The sequence below is a fragment of the Sceloporus occidentalis genome, unplaced genomic scaffold, assembly GCF_023333645.1.
Source record: "Sceloporus occidentalis isolate IW3139 unplaced genomic scaffold, rSceOcc1.0.p SCAF_12, whole genome shotgun sequence".
NCBI classification, from domain to species: Eukaryota; Metazoa; Chordata; class Lepidosauria; order Squamata; family Phrynosomatidae; genus Sceloporus; species Sceloporus occidentalis.
The window spans coordinates 23,405,294-23,425,896 of NW_028316992.1; the positions used below are offsets into that span (position 1 = coordinate 23,405,294).

A 20,603-nucleotide genomic window follows, 5' to 3' on the forward strand; every position below is an offset into this window, starting at 1 on the left:
GGGTACATTGGGGTTGTGGTGGATACCTTAGGGAAAATGCTGGACCAGCATACAGCAATTCTGAAAAGGCCAATTCCATGTGTGATTAGTGAAAGAAATGAAAATAAAATTGCTAATAATATATTGCCTGTGTATAAATACATGGTGTGACTACACTTGGAATAAATGTATAGTGCCAGTGACTGCATGTAAAAAATAGCATTGTAGAGCTGGAAAGGATAAAGAAAAGGGCAGGCAAAACAAGGAAAGATTTTGACATTTTGGGCTACTGAACTCAGGAGATATGATACAGATGTGTAAAGTCATTCAAAGCATGGGGAAATTGAATAATAGTAATCTAAGATAATACTTGAACTCAGTATCATCTACTGAAGCTACTGCATCTGTTGTAACCTTAAAATTGCAACTGGTGCCCACATTCTGGGCATTCAGGGACAGTATTGAGGCAACTTGGCTTCTACTATGGTTTTAATTTTGGCTTTTAATACTTTAACTACATCCTTATCTAACTACAATTTGGGCTCTTTTATTCATTATCTGTATCTGTAATTAATCTACCATTATCTACCTCTGATTGGTTTCAGAAAGATCACCAATAAATAAATGACAGTACTTCTTAACAGAGCACATTATTAAGCTGTGGCATTTGCTACCCAGAATGTAGTGATACCCTCTAAAAATCAGCTTTAAAAGGTGATCAGACAAACTTAGGTGAGATAAGGCAATCAATCGCTACACGAAGTCCTCATATATCATCTCTAGTAACAAAGAGAGCTTTTCTCCGAATACCAAGTACTGGTATTGCCCCATTCAGGCCCTACCTTATCCTATATTGCCTTATTCCCTGTGGACATCTGTGGCAACAGAATGCTGGATTGAACAGATCCTTTGGGATGTTGTTTTACTGTTGGACTATGGCTCTGGAGACCAGGGTTTGATTCTGTGCTTGGCCATGGAAACTCTTGGGTGACCTTGGGCAAGTCACATGCTCTCAGCCTCAGGGAAGACAATGGCAAAACACCTCTGAACAAATCTTACCAATAAAACCCCATGATAGTGACCTTGGGGTCACTGTCAGTTGGAAATTACATGAAGGTACATGGCAAGAATTATTTGAGAACCAATGGTTCTAGCTTCCAGCCAAGGGAGAATTTTACCAGGTGTCTCCCTTGCAGTCTAATCACAGTGCTTTGAGGAAGGATGTGGAGCCTTCTATAGTGTTTCCTTATCAGAGAGTGATCCTGCTTTTCTCTGGGGGGTCTGTGGTGGTGGTAGCAGAAGCAGCACTCAGGGCTTTTCAGGGATGGCTTTACTTGAGAGCGAGTCTGAACTGGGAGACATGTGTACCTGAAGCACTATAAAAATCAAACAATAAGACAAGCCAATGGCATTTAAAAAAAACCAAACCCACACAATGGCATCTGGAACTATTCTGGCTGTTCAACATAACTTTTAATGTATATAATCAATAATTCAAAATTTTATGTATAAAATGCTATTACATTATTTTTATGTGCTGTTATATGTACTGGTTATTTCATAGCTGAAAAATGTATATAATTAAGTGATAGCTGATATTTCAGAGTCATGTTTAAAGTAATTGCAAATGTGTTGAGCCAAGGCTTCCTCTTAATTAATTGCAATATATGGAACAAACTCACCTCATTTAGAAAATGTAGTATAGAATGATTGTTATGTGAAAAGTGGTCAGAGGAAGATGTGGACTGAAAATTATTGTGATACAGTCCTCTTTCTTGATGTATAGCTTGATTCTATGCAGTGTTAGGCACATTTCATGGACTGGGCTTGGATCTGATCATAAATAAGCTATGTTTTCAGAGGCCAGAGGCCAGAATGACTCAACAGTGTTGCTCTGCCTTAACTTTAACTCTGGATAGGAAGCATTCTACGTCCCATTGGAAGGTAAAGCATCACTGATACAGTGTGCTCTGTGCTACTGTGAACAAGGCCAGGGGAAATTTTGGTACAGATGGTCTATTTTATTTTAATTCCTGGAGTATAAATTCTCACCCCCATATGGCATATAGAATCTCAGAACTAATTGCCCAGACATGTACAGAATTGAAACAGTGGAATATGCTGTCAGGTCAGGGATGGCTCATGAAATGAACAAGGAGGCTCCTCTCATCATTTCAGGTTGAGCGCCCGATGCTTTAGTCCATGGGCTGTCATTATCTCAAGGTAGGAGTTTGTAGTACAATCCTATTATCACTTATTCTGTTGCTAACTACAGCTCTTAGGATCATGTTAAAGTGTCCCAAAACACAGTCACACATGGTGCTCTTAAACCATATCTGTGACTGGGCCTTGACAGTGCAAAGAGAGAAGCCAGCATCGCCACGGGCAATAAACCACCATCTCTTGCTGCTAGGTTTGCTGCTTATCAGTACCTACTTCACTGCTGTGGGTAGTTGGTGAACAACATTCCATTTACCCTCTTGTTGACCATCAGAATTGGTGGAATTAGGTTGGAATATATAATGGTAGAAGTCGGTTTTGCCAATAGTCCTGCCTCAACTCAGTGGTCACAAATAACTGTTGAAATGTAAGCCACTGCTTGAGCTATTGGGAGGGGAGGGGGATAAAATCCCACAATACCAGATTGAATGCTATAATTTTTTGTCTTTGAGATCTGATAGGAAAATCTTGGTAGCCATTCTTAACCATTTTCAAGAACAAAAAGTATGTATTCACATTATGTTGACACGGTCAAAAGACGTATGAAGCAAACTATCTTCCTTTTTTTATTGGAAGAGTTTTTTGTTTCTTCATTTCATTTTCTAAAATTATGTGGGAAGGAAAGGGTATATGCTTTCCAGCATTTCACAGATGAAAACTGGCATATATTTGGCCAGTTTGTTTTTGCCTTATCCTTCTAGGAAGCAAAAGATTCCCCTCCTTCTCTCTCCTCTGCTGAGCTGACTGAGTGCAAACTACTTTTGCACTTTGAACACAGATTGCAATAATTGAAGTAAGTTGAGGACAAAGAAGCAAAGTGGAAGGATGAAAGAAAAAATGGGACATTTTAAAAGGCAATTGAGAAAGTGGAGTAACAGATGATTAATTGGGACTGTACCTGCCAAATTGGGATAGTTGGAAGATGTACTATTATGTATGGATAATATATTTATCTGTGTGGAGCACTGTTAAACTGGATAAAGATTTTGAGGTAACGGTAGTGAGAAAGATGATATTGCTGTAGCCTCATACTACAGACTGGCCAGCCAGTCAGAAGATATGGACAGCACTTTTCATGGGGCCAACAACAGGGGAAAAAAAATGGGATTTCAACTACTCTGGCATCTGACTGAAATCAAACACTGGTAACAATGGAACATCAAGCAACCTTTTGCCTTGTTTAGCTCACCAAATTCACAACTGAAACAAAGTCATTTACTATCTTGAAACCAATCCTGAACAGCAGGGAAGAACTAGTTGATTAAATGAATGTGGCAGGATCCTTGAGGGAAAATGACTATGTCATTTTGAAATGTATGATAAAGGCTGAGAAAACATACCAAAGTTGAGTGTGCTCCTTGAACTTTCAGAAACCCACATTCAAAAATCCCAGAAAAAATCTAGATAGATTTCAGACCTGTGCAATCAGTTTGGCTGAATCCCAAATAATGAATCAGGCCAATTTTTACCATGTCCAGATTGGATAGATGAGTCTGATTTAGTTCATTTCTGAGTATTCAAGGAATTCAGGCATTAAAAAATAAATAGCAAAAGTACAGCATGATCATATAAGACAAATACCAAGGTTTGATCATTTTTCGGAAAAGCGGGCTATAAATAAACAGTATTATTATTATTATTATTATTATTATTATTATTATTGTGGGACAGATTGTTTAATACCTGTTGCACATGATACATTTAGGACAAGTTCTTAGTTTGCATTGTTTGTGTTATTGCTTTTGATTGCATTGTTCTGCAGTATGTTTTTGGTGGGTCAAATGTAAGGAAATGCAACTTGCTTGCCCTAAAATAATAGTAATTATTTTATCCTTGAGGGAAAGTGACTGTGTCATTTTGAAATTCATGATAAAGAGGGCTGAGAAAATCTACCAAAGTTGAATAATAATAGTAATTATTTTATAAGCTATTGCAGAGACATAGTGATTTCAGCCACAGGTGGTGAGATATCTCTGGTGAAGAGGTTTATATAACTCAAACCTGTTCAAAGTCATTTCTGTGAAAAGATTCTAGCTGGAACAACAAAGTGCAACTGTGGGAACAAGAGAGAGAAACTGAGTTTATTAATAGTAACGACTGAGAACAGAGCCCACCATGAATTTGAAACTGTGTGTAGTTTAATTAGACAGTGTTAATGCTTACTGCTTAATTCTGACAATGAACATCTCTGGACTGGAACTATATGTACCAAACAAATGGTTGTTGAGTTTCCACTACTGAAGCCTGAGATTCTGAACTTGGTTCCTACTGGACTTGAAGGCGATTGTATTTACTCTTCTCACCAGTCGTCTGAGAAATTCCAGGGTGCTGAAAGAGAGTGCAGATGTTGTTTCAGAGTTGTTGCTACAATCCTGGAGAAATCTTGAGAGACAGGTGTGCTGTCAGAAGACCTGAGATGAGAAAGTGTTGTTATCATCTTCATAACTGGGCAGAAAGAAGGATCTAGGAAACTACAGACCATTCATTTTGACATCCATATCAGTCAAAACCCAGAACAAATTGCAGTCAACATATAGAAAGTAATACACAGATTACCAGGAGCCAGCCTGGTTTTGTCAAGAATAAATCATGACAGACCAACTTGGTCCCTTTTGTTTTAACCGAATTCCTGATTCAGAGGTTCATGGCAATACTGTGGATATATTATATTTCTGCAAAGCATTTCCCATTATATACTTGCTGACAACATGATAAAATGTTGGTTGGCCATTTCAACCGTTATGGTTGAGCATCCATGCTCATTGATTGCTTCTTAATGGCTCGGTTTCTCTGGAAGGCCACAACAGGAATGCCACAAGGCTGAGACTTAAGGCCTATGTTGTTCAGCATTTTAATAAATGACCTGGATGTGGATATAAAGGAGATGCTTATCCTGTTTACAGATAATATGAGTCTAGAAAGGATACCTAGTGCCACAAGATGACAGAATCAATATCAGAAAGTATCTAGCCAGGCTGAAACATAAATCCCAAACTAGGGAAATAAGATTCAATAGAGATAAAAGTAAAGATCTATGGACAGGAGCAGGTTGTCTGATTTGACAGCACTATACATAAAAGGACATACATGTCTTTAAAAGCCAAGGGCTAATTATGAGCTGGTAGTGTGATTCAGCTATTAAAACCTGGGCTTTAATAAAGGAAGTATTGTGCCTAAGTTGCTGGGAGTAATGTTTCTGTTCTATTCTACATTAGTAAATCTGTGTAGAATGTTTAAAGATGACATTGGTAATACAGAGGACATTCAGAGAGAAAAACTATCAAGATGGCGAGTGCTCTGGAAACTAAGTGCTATAAGGCTTGTTGAAAGAGCTGGGTACATTCCGCCTGGAGAAGAGAAGATGTAAAAGGAGACATGATACCGGTCTTCAAGTATCTAAAGGGCTATCATACAATTGATGGAAGAGATAAGCCCCCTGTGGCTCTAAAAGACAGCAGTACAACCAGTAAAATCACAGGGTTCAAAATGTAGGGAAAGAGATTCAGCAAAATGTCAGAGCAGTTTGGCAATGGTGTAGACTTCAGAGATGGTGAACTTTCCTCTGCTGGGTGTATTTAATCAAGGACTTGACAGCCATCTCTCAAGGATCCTAGAATCCCAGTTTTGGCCAAAAGGTGGAATAAATGTGAACCACTAATAATACTAATCATCATCATCATCCTAAGCAAGGAAGACAATCACACTGGCTTCTAATCAGATCTCAAAATTGTTCTCTTTAAGCTTGACCATAATTCAGGTAGAAGCAATACAAAATATAAAAAATGGTCTAATGTCTGCTTATGTGATCTCTTTTTAGACCCTACCATCCCCACCCACCCCAGCATGCACGCAACCCAACCTTCAGCATTTCCAAATGAACGCACAAAGTCATTTCATTATTTCTTTGAAAAACAAGTACAGGACAAAGGGATGTATGAAGTCTAAAAGCTTCAGAGGGCTCACTTACGGCATAAAATGCATGCTATTATTAGGATACTTCCAAATAGCATGTTTCTAGAAAAATGTATTTGGGCTTTTATGTACATCTCTATATGTTGAAGGGCACACATTTTACACAAAGTAAAAAAAAACAAAAAACCACCCAGAACCTTTTCTGTATTGTGTCCCATGTTTTCACAGAGCTTCCGAACAAAATGCTTACCTTTTCACCAGTATGGTTAAGAAAAGACTAATGTAGCTTCCCTGCACACTGAAGCATGAAGCATGTATAATTTAATAACGCTGATAAATCTTAGAGCCAGGAGCATTTGGCTAACACATGACCCACTTTTTCAATCAATTGGAAACATTTACATAACTGCTTGATTCTCAGTCTTTACATTTGCTAGATAGAGGAAAATGCAGAGCCCAGTTGAGCAGCTCCTTGAACTGGACACACCTCAGTTAAATTCCTCCATTAAAGTCCTGCAACAGCAAACTCCTCTCTCACCTTCTCCATATATATCAGTGGGAAGAGTCTGAAATCAGAATAACTGATCAGTGCACACTGGATCCTTGAAAACAAGATATGGAATTGGAAACAACAAACCCTTCCTCTTCTATATAAAGACTAAACATAGAAGCGCTTACCGCTTCATTGACTTATTAAAAAGGGAGAAATGGACACTTGTCTTCTGCCCTAGATTTATTGCAAGAGTAGGTGCTGTGTACCGTATATACTTGACTGTAAGTCGACCTCATGTGTAGGTCAAAGGCAGGTTTGAGGGCAAAAAATTGGATTTAGATATGATTCATGGATAAGTCGAGAGTAAAACTTAGCAGTATGTAACAAAGGATGCAAAGGATGAAGCAAAGGAAAACAGTGCCAGAAAAATTTACAAAATTCCAGCTGGCATAACTGTTCGTGCTCATACTAAAGGGTTCATGGATGAGAGACTATGAAGGGGGTGTGAGTGTTTCCAGAACAGATGACACTCTTACCTTTCACCAGGGGATGGTTACTTTTTTATATAAAAATTAAATTACAGTACAGTACTTACATTGACCTGCAGATAAGTCAACTCAGGTTTTTGGAGTCAATTTTTTGACACTAATTTCTAGACTTATATATGAGTATATACAGTAATTCCCACAATGGATGCCCCTGTGCTTTTCTTTTCCAAATTCCTTCATGCCTCTGCTGTAACTGTCTTTCAACATTCTTTGCTGCCTGACACGCTGCCGCTTCTTTGCTTTTTTTCAGCCTTTGCATCCTGTGATTGCACTTTAAAAAAATCAGTGTTTGTATTTGAGAGAATATATTATAAAGACCATGACCACCACCCCTTTATTCTGCAACTTACACTAGGATGGTAGACTTTGGCCTTGCAAGATCTACTTTGCTTTTTACTAAACCTAGCTATGATCAGGTGCAGAATGGTGGTTCTGAAAGGCAGAAGTGGGATTGCAAAACCAAGTTCCTCTAGCACATATCCAGCTCTGGGGCTGGTTTTCAGTACCAAAACAAGGGAGGAACAAGCAGGGATAACATCTGACAAGAAGACAAAGATAACATCTGACAAGAAGTGGAAATAGAGCTGGATCCTTAATTAGCTTACAAGGGCTGTTGCAGTTGCCAGACTGTGCTTACATTTGCCAGATTGTGCTTGCATTCCAGCTACTGTTCTAGTACATATGAAGTTGCCTCAAAGCAGTTCAGATACTTTGCATTTCTAGCTCAGTGCCAAGGAATACCAGGTGCTGTAGGCGATATTTCAGAGGATGGCAGTGGCAAACTACCTTTGAGTGTTTGTTGCCTAAGAAAACCCCATGAAATTCATGGGGTTGCCATAAGTCAACAAGTGACTTAACGGCATATATACACATGATGCCAATTCTGACTGGCAGTCGTTTTCCATTGTTCACTTACTACCAGAGCCTTTTAACACTAATTTTGCAGAATGTGCAGCGAAACTAAAATAGCCCGTTGCCTTATTATGTGGACTTTTAAAGATTAGAAGCATAGAAACATTAGAAGGGATTTTTTTTTCTGATTTGTGACCCACCGTGCTCTGAGTCTTGTTCTTGTGCTGGAGAAAAACTCTTCCAGAGACTGGTGATTTCTCAGCAGGAATCAACAAAATTAATCACTGAAGCAAAGTTGGTAGAAGAGCCATTTTATAAATAATTTCTCCTAAAATAACTACCAATAAATTCATGCTTTAAAACATGTTGTTTTAAATGTTTTTCTTGCCAGCTTTTTCACATGAAGCTACAATTTTTCAAAATGAAATCCTTACTAAAATTCATATTTAAACACACATTGCATCTCAGTGCTCATTTCTAAATTTATTTCCTTTCAAGATACAGATGCATATGTGCATTTCATGCATGTTTGAATTTCTTTCAGTCAGTCTCAAAACAAACACCTCTCAATTACCTTTCTAAAAGAGCTCCCAGATCAAGCGCATCCCAGTCCTTAAGGTTTCAGGCCCCAAATGTGAGAGCCAAGGATATCCTCTGTTATGTCATTAGGCATTACACATTAAGCGTCCATTCATCTTGTTCAAAACATGTTCTATATCTGTTCAACTAATAGAACTCATGTACAAGTCGAAGGCAGGTTTTGGGGCCCAAATTATGGATCTTGATATTAACAGTGGATAAATCGAGCCCTGGTGGCATAGCGGTTAAATGCCAGTATTACAGCCACTCACTCACAAAGCACAAGGCTGTGAGTTCAATCCCAGCCAGAGGCTCAGCGTCGACTCAGCCTGACATCCTTCCAAGGTCGCTAAAAGGATTACCCAGGTTTTGGGGGAGAATTAGCTTACAGTTGTAAACCACTTAGAGATTGCTTAGTACAGTATGAAGCTGCATAAATGAAACTGCTATTGCTGCTATAAATCGAGGATAAAACTTAGGGCTATGTAACAAAGGATGTTAAGGAAGAGGCAAATGAAAACAATGCCAAAGAACACACAGAATTCCAGAAGGTATAACTTTTTGTGGCCACCCAAAGTGCTGGAAGGATAAAGAGGGAGGTATGGTGAATGATGGGTGTGAAATGTGTGGGGGAGGTGACCTGACACAGAGGGGATAAGAAAATGAACCCATGTCAACAAGGATGAAAAGGCAAAGCAAAGAAAATTGCACAGATGTTAGCAGTGATTATAGCCTTAGATTTTAACATGCTGGCCTGTGGGCAGAGTCACAGGGAAGCTTCCGTGACTCCCCCTCCCTCATGCCATAGCACCACGCACCATCCTTGACAGTATATGGCATCATGGCGTGATCCTGGCGCTTCATCTAGATGATGCAGTGCCAAAAGGGCATTACAAAGCCGCGCCACCACAGCTATGATGCATTTTAGAGGGCACAAAAAGGAGAGCTGCATTTTGTGGCTCCTTTTTTCGCCCTCCGGAGGCTGGATCAGGGCCGCAGCGTGTAGTGGCCGTGGCCCCGATCCAGCCAGTAAAGGGGTGGTTGCATGCCGCCCCATAGGGGCTGTTTGTACAGCCCCTAAGCTCTCACTTTTTGCCACTCTACTCAAAGAAAGGGATGGCTTCTTTTTTATATAAAGTTAAAGTACACTAGTTACACTGACCCATGGATAAGTTGACCTAGGTTTATTGGGTCAAAATTTTTACTGAAATTTCTAGACATATAAGTGAGTATATACAAAGATATAGCTGTGTTAGTCTGGGAATCAGTATGTAGATAAAAGTCTTTGAATGCTCATGCTACCAAGATTTCTTTTTCAGTTAGTCTCAGAGGTGCTATGAGCATAGACAGTAATGCAAATAATGAACAAGTCTAGCAAATTTGAAACTGTCTCTGGTTGAAAATTAAGTTTTCCAAACTCTGCACTAAATAGAAAGAAACACGCTTTTCCAAGATCTATTTTAGAAAAGTAAGAAGTGATTTTAAGATTACATGGGAGAACTGTAGTCTAACCAACAAAAGTTGCCCAAATTCTCCCTTGAACACTAAAGTCAATAGCAGTTGTTCCAAAACAGCAAGGGGCCAAGAGCATAAATGTATGTCATTTTCAAAACATTAATCTCACTCTCACCACCCCCACCACCCCCATTATGCTCAGGCTACTTCAACTCTCTGGCCAGTGGCATGGATAAGAGCAAAGGAAAGGAAGTACAGTCTCCACTGACATATTCTACCCTATGGTAGAAGACTAGTGATGAAAGCTGGGAGTGAAAGGAGGGCCACTGGGGGCATCTTGCCTAGGGGGCTCAACAACAACAACAACAAACAGGAAACAATTTTGTGGTAATAATTACTTCCATCTGATTTTGGAAAGAGGAGGATTAGGGAACACTCTTTAAAAATGCATTTGGCATAATTTTTTTCCATGACTGCATCTTGGAAATATCTAATTTTAATATAGCAGACAAACAAGATGATAGCTTAGAAAGAAATCTCTTCATAGTGTCTGGTTTTGATGGGAATACAGAGAAATACTTATTCAAGTTTAAAAGCTAGTAAAAGGAAGCTAGATTGCAATGTAAATTTACAGTCTGTAAAATGTTGCAAGGAACAAAATGTATTTGGTTTATTTTAAGTGCTGGCCTACTAGTGGAATTTGATTGCTTTTGCTATGCTCATGTGTAATTTGCCAAAGATTATCTATCCAAGTAAGATCATATGTCTGTCGTATGATTCAGAATTTGGGTAAAAGGAATTAGGGAGCAGGGACACACAAAATATAAAGAAACTTAAAAGGAAATTATGTTAGAATAACTAGCAGTTTTGGCAATGTACTCGGACCAGAATTTTTATGGGAAGATCTTTTCATAGCTCACTAACTGTTTTACAACATGTCAAATGCTTTTATGGTTCTGTGTCTGAAGCCATTTTCAACTCTGTAAAGCAAGAAACCAAAGTAGTATTTGCTTGCTTGTCATTTTGACAGGTGATTCTCTCCCTTGGAGGTACTTCATTTCCTCTGGTCTTCGGTTGCCCCGCTGCTTACCATACCACAATAGATGATGGAATCTAAAGTCTCCGAAGGTGGCTTGAACGTGACTCTCACAATTCGGTTGTTGATGCATGGGAAGGTGAGCGGCGTGCACATGTTTATTTGAAATCACTTTTGATCTTGCCATGGCAATGAAGGCAATACTTGTTCATATATAAATGCAAATTGTGTTCACATATCATTTCTCCAAGACAGATATATAAATCACAAGGCTGGGAATATTTTTTTCATTGTAAAGCAACTAGTACATGTTCATTCAAAGCCATTTTTTTTTCATGAATCCTCTGGAAATTTTGATGACACCCAGGGACATCATTAGGGGGTGCAGACCCACTAGGGTGGGTCTCTCAGAAGACATCTGATTCCCAAAATGAATATTTCTCAAGAGTGTTCTACCCAGTAGATATATTTGAATTCTTCTCCTTTATCTGTATATACCGTATTTTCTGGCGTGTAAGATGACTGAGCGTATAAGACGACCCCCTACTTTTCTAGTTAAAATATAGAGTTTGGGATATACTCACCGTATAAGACTACCTCTCTTCCAACGCACACCAAATAAAAATTAAAAAAAGTCAGATTTGATTTCAATATGGTAATTTTAATTCAAATGCTTATGACATGCAGGTACTTAGCAGGAAACCTTGTTGTATACAAAGCCTGCTTGGACTGGTCAGCTCTCCCTGCCTGCCCAGCCCTCCCTGTCTCCAAGACTATCAGAGTGGTAGCTGCTTTCATACAATCGCTGCATACGGCAGGGATGCATCTGCGGCCGTTTTTAAGCTCCCCCCACTATATGCGGCGACCACAGATTCTCCAGTCTGGCGCAGAAGTTTCAGCACCTGCCCTATAAGACCCGGCATATAAGACGACCCCGACTTTTGAGAAGATTTTCCTGGGTTAAAAAGTAGTCTTATACGCCAGAAAATACAGTATCTCCTCCAGCTCCCTCTCACTACATATTTGTGACATTGGCCCTATACAGCCAGCCAGAATAAAGCTGCTTCAGTTCACTTTGGAGGTATAGTGTTTCAGTGATGCATGTGTCCTAAGAGTCTGGAAGCTGCACCAAAGCTGCACTCCAGTCTTTAGGACTGGAGCGTGGCTTTGGTGTGGCTTCTGGACTCTTAGGATGCATGTATCATTTAAACAGCATATTTGCAAAGTGACTCGAAGCAGCTTTATTTTGGCCTGTCTGTATCAGGCCATTGTTATTTAGTTTCTAAGATACTTGCCCATGCTACTGTAAATTAGAGATGCAGGGATCTGACAAATTAGAGTGCTAAAAAAATTAGTTGAGTCATTTGAAGTTCTGAATAAAGGTTTCTACAAGAAAAGTGTTTGCTTGATTGAAGTTCAGAATTGATCCTCCCATCATCAACAGTGTTGGGTGCAGTTTTGAGTCCATTGCTGTATACAGGGTTTGGAGTCATGTAACCCTATAAAAGATGCATGCATGTTTGGAAGAAAAACTCCTTGATTGATGTGCTCAGCAGTATGTAAGTTACAAGCTTCTGCCTATTTTAGAACATTCTGATGTCAAGGACCACAGTGATTCACTCTTTAATATGGCATTTCATTAACATACAGTAGAACTTCAACTTTTAAGAAATAAAAAGGATCACAATTTCTTGTTCTACTGAGCATCTTGATTTATACTACCAGGGCACAAGCATTCTGTGATACTCACTTTCAAGGAACAGAAAGTAGTAATGGAACTCCCCCCCCCCCCCCTCTATGTGGCCAAGAGGCAAAGATAGTTTAGTTTAGTAAGCTAAGAATACAGTCAGCATTGTGAATACTGTATTTTGCTAATGAGTAATACTATTTCTCTTTTAAAACAGGAAGTTGGAAGCATCATTGGGAAGGTAATTTCTTAAATTATGCCTTTAAATATTGTAGATGGGCACAGCTATATCTGTGAGAGGGAATACATATGAGATCTATATGCTCCCTCCCTCTTCTCACCATACTTATTGAATCTTGAATAACCACAAATCACCTGGTCTGTTTTGCACAGTGCAATGGGAAACCTACCCAACCCATCTCCCCTAAGTAGCAACATTATCAGTGCTACACTGAACTCCGTTATGCCATTCTCTTCCTGAATATCCATATCCATAGAGGCAACGGGTATACATCTCACTTCAAAAGTATTCGAACTGTGCTTCCAAAGTATTAGAGAGGCTATCGTCGGGGGGGGGGGGGGGGGGTAGAAAAAAATTCCCAATGTGCCAGAGACCAGCAGTAAATCTGTCCCCATTGGGTACAATTGTTTCTTTCTTTCCTGGAAGCTGTCTAGGAATAGGCAGGCAATGGCTCCAGGACTAGCACCAGTCCAGAGGCTACCACTTTCTGGAGCACTGTATTAGAAGACCAGATCACATATAAATCATTCTGAGTAAATTTATCTTGTAAGAAAAAAATCTTGTAAGAAAGACCTTTCATGTTGTAACTCTTAAACAAACACATTTCAAAATTAGTAGCGATAGTTTCAAGCCAGTTTCTGAAAATGGCCCCATGGAACAATAAAATAAGAATCTTGACATCTCATGGCAGGCTGGTGTGTGTAGCTTCTTCTCTCCTGGTTGGCTTCTGCCTTTATAGTCACCAACTAGACAGTTGACTTGTTTAGCATGAGGTCATGATTTGTCATTCATTTTACAAGCCAGGTTTGCAAACCCCTGGCTTATGAATGAAGGAGGGATGGGCAACTGTGGAAGACCTTGGGGGGCACACCACTCTATTGCACCCTTCCTGCAAAAGAAGTATATTTTATGCTTTGCCCCTCAATACCTCAAACATTATCTATGAGGTGTAGGATACATTTTTGCCACATTTTGGGCCCATATGAGCCCCCCCCTTTTTAACAATCACAAAGTGGTCAAATGTCACTTCTTGCAACGGTAAGCTAATTGCCCCAAACTAGCTGGGTATTCATAGAATCATAGAATCGTAGAGTTGGAAGAGACCACAAGGGCCATCCAGTCCAACCCCCTGTCATGCAGAAACTCTCAATCAAAGCATGCATTATATATATATATATATATATATATATATATATATATATATATATCTCCTGGGTCTAAAATAGCCCAGGAGGACCAAAACTGTGGCAAAAATGTCCCAATGTGCCCAGTGGGTTAGTCTTTCATCATTCTTGCTAAAATGGCAGCAATCAGTCAGGATCCCTAATCTGAATGATACACTAATATTCACTGTTGTTGGAACTGGAACCAGAGCATATTTAGAAAATTATTTTAACAAGTGCAACACAAGATGTATGTGTAAAGGGGGGGGGGTATGGATGCATAGTAGGTAGGGATAGGTTGCTTACATTAAATATGCATCTAAATATTTTCTGCTTCCTGTGCTGTAATGGTAACATCTGAAGGGATGCTGTATACTGATGTGCAATGTGGTGGGTTCTTCATTTACTTTGTGCTTGAAATGCAAGATGTGATTGCATCTGCTGGAGAAAGGGACTGAAATGACTGATTGATTGCTCTCTAGAAATATATTTATAAATAGCCCATATTTGCTGGGGAGAATCTACCTAGGATTTTAGGATTAAAACATTCAAGATGCATTTTAACACATATAAGTTGCATATTAGAAAAAGTCTTCTTTATGGAAGTGAAATCCCCACAAATAATTTAGAACCAAGAGTTAGTGTGTGTGTGTGTCTGTGTGTGTGGTGGTTTACCATTGTTTTTACTTCAACATTGGATAAGACCATCTTTACATTACATTCCTTTTGTAAGTAAGATAATGTAGACTACCTGGAGGCATTTCTGTACAGTTTTGCAAGTGTTAATGTATTAAAGCAGGCTTTTTAAAATCTCATTTCAGAAAGGAGAAACGGTGAAAAAGATGCGTGAGGAGGTGAGCATCCAGTACTTCATAATGATTCTGCAAAGAAATATAAAAACAAATAGGATGATTCCCAGATGTCATTAAAAACAGAGGCGGGGAGCAGGGAGGGTGTGTGTATTTCTTTACATGAGTGGTAGTATTTATGCAGTCACATTTCACACAGCTCTCACAACAGAATGATGAAAGATGAATTGTGTTTGCTTGTGAGAAAAGCACAGTGCAAAGTACTAAAGCCCAAGGATAATCAGCAATTTTACAGAATACAGAAACCATATTCTCTGTCTATGTATATGCAGGTTACACACACATGCATAAAGTCTGGGCAAAAAATTAGGGACAAGGCCAGTGGATACTGAGTAGTCCCAAATTTAAATTGTCTACACATTCCAAAGTGAGATAACGGATTCTTTCTAATGGAACAAAACTAATATAGCGATTAATGTATTATTTCAGAACCCACTATAAATGTGTATTGGATGTAATTAGCATATGCTTTTGTATGACAATGTATGGTCTCTCTATTGTAGAGTGGAGCACGAATCAATATCTCAGAGGGAAATTGTCCAGAGAGAATCGTCACCATTACAGGCCCAACTGATGCCATCTTCAAAGCTTTTGCCATGATTGCTTACAAATTTGAGGAGGTAAGAAATGTGTTAATAATTGCAGTGGAAGATAATGGAATTGTTGACTGCAACTAATCAAATGACAGTTGAAAAACCGATAATAAAAACCATGAAATCTATGAAAGTGAATTTGACAAGGATAAATTTTCCTTGATTTTAAAATGCATTTTAAATTTTCATATTGCCCAGAGGAAAGAACAAACTAGAAAAAAGCACATAAGAGACTTGAAGCAATGACATGTATTATTTCAGTAATTACTTCCCATAGCACTATGATTGGAAAGCCCTGGTGAAGTAATTTCTTATGATTAGACTTTAGACCAGTTGTCTAAAAAATTATACCTCACATATGCCATCTCCCATCCTAGCATCTTCTTCACTTGGAAACATGAGGAGAAATGTTTCATGTTGTGAACCACCTCGGGTCCTGCTATGGGACAAAGATGGCATATAAAATAAATAAATAATCTTTTACAAACACATAGCCTGTCTTTGACTTTGTTCCCAAATCTCTGCATTACCCACAATACCTCATAAGGATCCAGAATTGTCTCTGAGCAAAATCATTGTTGCACTTCAACTGAATCCTGAATTTCAATGATGTTTATCACACTATACTCTTAAAGTATACTGCCTGAGAATTCTAAATACCCCTCCTTAAAACTGCAAATCCCAGAATGCAGCAGGAGGCAGCTAGAGGAGTCACACTGGAATCATAGCTCGTTAAGAGTATAGTGTGATAAACATCATTGAATCAGTCCAATAAAGATCAGGATTTATATGAAATGAATGCATACCAGTTTTGGACACTCTTTGACATGCAGGTATCTATATAAAATACCATTGCGGCAAAGGAAGTAGCCTTCATTATAGTACTCTGATTCTATAAAAGTGTGCTGAATGTGTCAGTGGTCAAAATCTACCTTCATATTTAACCACCAATCTTCCTCATTCTTTAAACTGTGGTCCTAGAAATTTTTGAGAGCAACATTGTGCGTTTGTGTGTGTGTGTGTGTGTGTGTGTGTGTGTGTGTGTGTAGGCATGGGCCAATGTTCACATTTTTACCACCAACTAATGCAGGAGAAGGATAATTCTCTTTGTCATTTCATCCAAAATCATAGGACATAAAAAAAAATAGGACATGTCTAATTTGCAGTAAAATAGCATTTGTATCTATGGGTGTCTTCCTTTGTTTAGGATATAATCAACTCTATGAGCAACAGCACAGCTACTAGTAAGCCACCTGTAACACTAAGGTTGGTTGTGCCAGCTAGCCAGTGTGGATCACTGATTGGCAAAGGAGGCTCCAAGATTAAGGAAATCAGGGAGGTAAGCCTGGGGTTTTTGTACAAATATTTACCAACTGTCCATAACTGAAGATTTCAAAGCAGTGTATACCGATATATTTTTTAAAAGATCCAATACAAAGTAATATAGAAACTATGTAATACAATATCTATAAAATGAATGGTAAAGCTGAACTAAACTAGAAATTGTTTTTAAAAATAGGTATGCATCAACAAAAAGTAAAGCGGGGGGAGAGAAAAGAACATTCATTGTAAGTCTAATCTCAGAGGGAAGAGTGTGTCATGTAGGGGACACCTCTATGCTAAATTCCCTGCTCTGAATGATGGTGGAGTGGATCTCAGGCACAGGTAGCATCTCCTGTTGAACCCAAAGGCTAAATTCCTTCAGCAGAAGTCGTACATACAACAGTATGTTAGAAGCTACAGGTAGTCTATTTATTCCCAAGGACAATGCTCTGGCACAATTCAGCCTCAGTTTTTAGCTGTCATCTAGTCCACCATTGTTTTCAAGGCAGTGATCCACAACTTGCCTGGCCTTAGCTGATTCAGATGTGATGAACAAAAATAAAGGATCCAGATTTCAACAACATACTGGTGACAATTTGCTCCAGATCGCCAAGTGGCCATTCCCAGTTGTTTCACATAGATGTTAAACAGCATTGGAGACTAGATAGTATGTACTCTGTGGCACTCAGTAGCATAACCACTGGGACAGACAGGAAGGAAAAGAAAATGTCTTCCAGTTCTCCCATTCTCTGGAACTTGTGCATGTATAGATCTGGTTTCAGATCTATATCACACAGTACTATATCAAGTCAAACATCAACTTATGGCAACCCCATTAATTTCATAGGATTTTTGTAACAAGGAATAGTCAGAGATGATTTTGCCAGTTCCTTCCCCTGAAATATAGCCTACAGAACCTGGTATCCATTGACAGTTTCCTATCAAGTCTGAACCCAGATTGAAATGGTTCTGTATAAGCAGAACCAAAAGTGTTCCCCATGCAAGCAGTAACCGGGATGACCCTGCTTAGTTTCCAAGATCAAAAAGGATCTGTTGCCTTTAGGGTATTTAGGTCCTCTCTGGAACCTACCTTGTAGGAATTAGTGGACACACTAAAGTACAGTATCTCCATCCCAACACATTGCACCAATGCAAAAGAATCCTATGGGTAACAATAGCAAAAGCCACCAATGTGTTAAGTAAGAACAATAGGATTATACTCCTCCTGTCTCTCTCTTGATATCTGATTCAGTTGCAAAACTAGTAGGTTTATCGCACTGCACTCCGAGGAATGGGAACGGAACAGAACAGGGGGGAAATGTGTGTTATCACACGGGAGAACACCGCTGATGCTGCTGGGAGTCCCCAATCTGTTCCCCAACCATTCCATAGCAGTCAATTTTGAAGAATGATTCTGAACAGTCCTTCAAAATTGGCTGCTGTGGAATGATTGGGGAATAGATTGGGGACTCCCAGCGGCATTGGTGGCATTCTCCCGTGTGATAACACACATTTTCGCCCCGTTCCATTCCATTCCATTCCCATTCTCCAAGTACTGTGTGATATAGATCTGAAACCAGATTGAAATGGTTCTGTATAGTCAGAACCAAAAGTATCTGCAACAGCTCTCTCACAACCCTTCCCTCAAAGGAGCATATTTGTGACCAGGAACTTGTTGTCAAGAATCACAAGCTCCAGGATAGGTTTCTTTAAGACTGACTGCCTCACTGCTTCTTTAAGGGTAGCAGACACCACTCCCTCCCCATGCTTTCTTATTTTGCAAAGGACAGTTTTCTAGGAAGAATGATGGAGAGACTATTTTTCTGGTTGGTAGAATCTCATGTAGCAAACTTTGTCAAAGTAAGAGCCAGAGCCATGTTCTGCTGACAAATTAAACTAGAGCACTATTTCAGAGAAAATGGTCTTGACACAAGCCTTTGGCTTCAGACCACAAACTTTATGTTCACTGATCCTATCTGTCATGTTCAGCCCAGCAGCATAAACCCATGGTGGCAACAAAGCAGACATTTTAAAGAAGTTTTGATTGGGTGTCCATTCTCTCATTCAGAAAGTTCATGAGCAGATTCTTTTCCACTACATGGCATCTTGACATTCAGACTGGACTGAAAGTGATTTTTTTTAAAGGAAGGAAGTCAGTACAGACTTACATATGCATTTTACAGACATCAATATCCTAACAAGTTTTATTATTTGGCCCATGTGCACTACTTGAATTAAATTACTTCAAATCAAGAATTGAAAATACAGTCACCCCTCCATATTTGCAGGGGTTAGGGGTACAGGACCCCTGTGAAAATGGAAATACCATGAATGTCCCTAAGTGTAATAGAGAGATCAATAGAGTGGAAAGTGGTTTAAATCCGGATGTCTCTTTTGGAAGGATGAGAAATTGAGACAAGCTGGATTGGGAGAAACAGGAATGAGGGAAGGAGATCTATGGGCTGGAAAGCAGTTTAAAACCTGGCTGGTTTTTTTGAAAGATTAAGAGATTGTAAAGTAGTGGACTAGGACACAAAAGGAGTGGAGTGAGTGATCAATAGTGGGGAAAGCATTTGAAAATCTGCCTGGCTTTTGGCAGGAGGGGAGATGGTAAGGTGGTGGTTGGAAAGAACAGTAGTGGAGTGAGAGATTGATAGGGTGGAAAGTGGATTAAAACCTGGCTTGCTTTTTCAGAAAGATGAGAGATTGAGAGGAGGTGGATTGAGAAGAACAGGAGTGGGGTGGGAAATCTATGGGCTAGAAAGTGGGTTGAAACCTGGCTGACTCTTTTGGAAGATTAGAAATTGAGAGGTGGTGGATTGGGACAAACAGGAGGGGAGTGAGGCATTTATAGGGTGGATAGTGCTTGAAGACCTGGCTGGCTCTTTTGGCAGCCGCAGGATGGGAAATTGAGAGGAGGTGGATTGGCACAAACAGGCATGGGGCGAGGGGATCGATGTGTTGAGGTTTAAAATCTGGCATGCTGGTAGCCAGTTGGGAAATGGAATGTTGACAGAAGTCTGTACCATGCGTGTTTGGGGGCCTAGGAATATTCACATTTTTTTTCACTTTGCTGGGGGTCCTGCACCCTTAACCCCCATGAATGTGGAGGGGTGACTGTGTTTGGAGAGTATTTTTATTCATGGTTTGTGTTAAATTGCAGGAGACATGGAAAAGGGCAGCAATCATGCAATTTACTGATTAAATTGCTCATGTTCATTTGTCTCCATTGGCAGTTCAAAGGCCAGGACTGGATGTCCATTTGGATGCATAATGATTACTTTTTAAATGCCTTGAACAAAGGACAGTATCTAGGAAAAGTTCAAGTGAGCATCTTGCTCCAGCAAAGTCTGAAACTTGAGTAAGATCTCTCATAACCTTGGACCAAGACCACCCTTTTCAGAGCCCACCCTTGCTTACACAATGGCAACACCTAAAATGTAGGACTTTGGCTTGAAACCTAGCACTTTGTCTTTCCAGCAACTCATGTTGGGCATACTGCTGGTGTGGAAGCACTGTTGCTCTTGGAGAGGGTGGATTGTACCTATGCTGGAGCTAGGCACCGGGGCTACTAGGGTTCATCTAGGCTCATGGATCTCAAGCAGAGAGGTTTGGGGTTCAGGAGTTCAGGGGTCTCAGGTTCTCCAGTGGTG

At 39.6% G+C, this 20,603-nt stretch overlaps 1 protein-coding gene across 26 annotated transcripts in view; it reads left to right on the top strand.

Annotated features, from left to right (window-relative positions):
* Window positions 1–20,603, top strand: part of LOC149305383 (poly(rC)-binding protein 3) — an 89,578-nt gene that overhangs the window by 25,555 nt on the left and 43,420 nt on the right. For 22 of the 26 annotated variants that reach the window (XR_016271772.1, XM_089477769.1, XM_089477768.1 and 19 more), the window contains exons 2-6: window positions 11,069–11,213; window positions 12,979–13,002; window positions 14,987–15,019; window positions 15,538–15,654; window positions 16,835–16,966. Coding sequence is in view for 25 of the 26 variants with exons in the window: in XM_089477769.1 (XP_089333895.1) it covers window positions 11,142–11,213; window positions 12,979–13,002; window positions 14,987–15,019; window positions 15,538–15,654; window positions 16,835–16,966 (378 nt within the window). In the remaining variant the exon portion in view is untranslated. The remainder of the gene's footprint in view (window positions 1–11,068; window positions 11,214–12,978; window positions 13,003–14,986; window positions 15,020–15,537; window positions 15,655–16,834; window positions 16,967–20,603) is intronic. The other 4 variants (XM_089477744.1, XM_089477746.1, XM_089477758.1 and 1 more) reach the window with 2 other exon arrangements.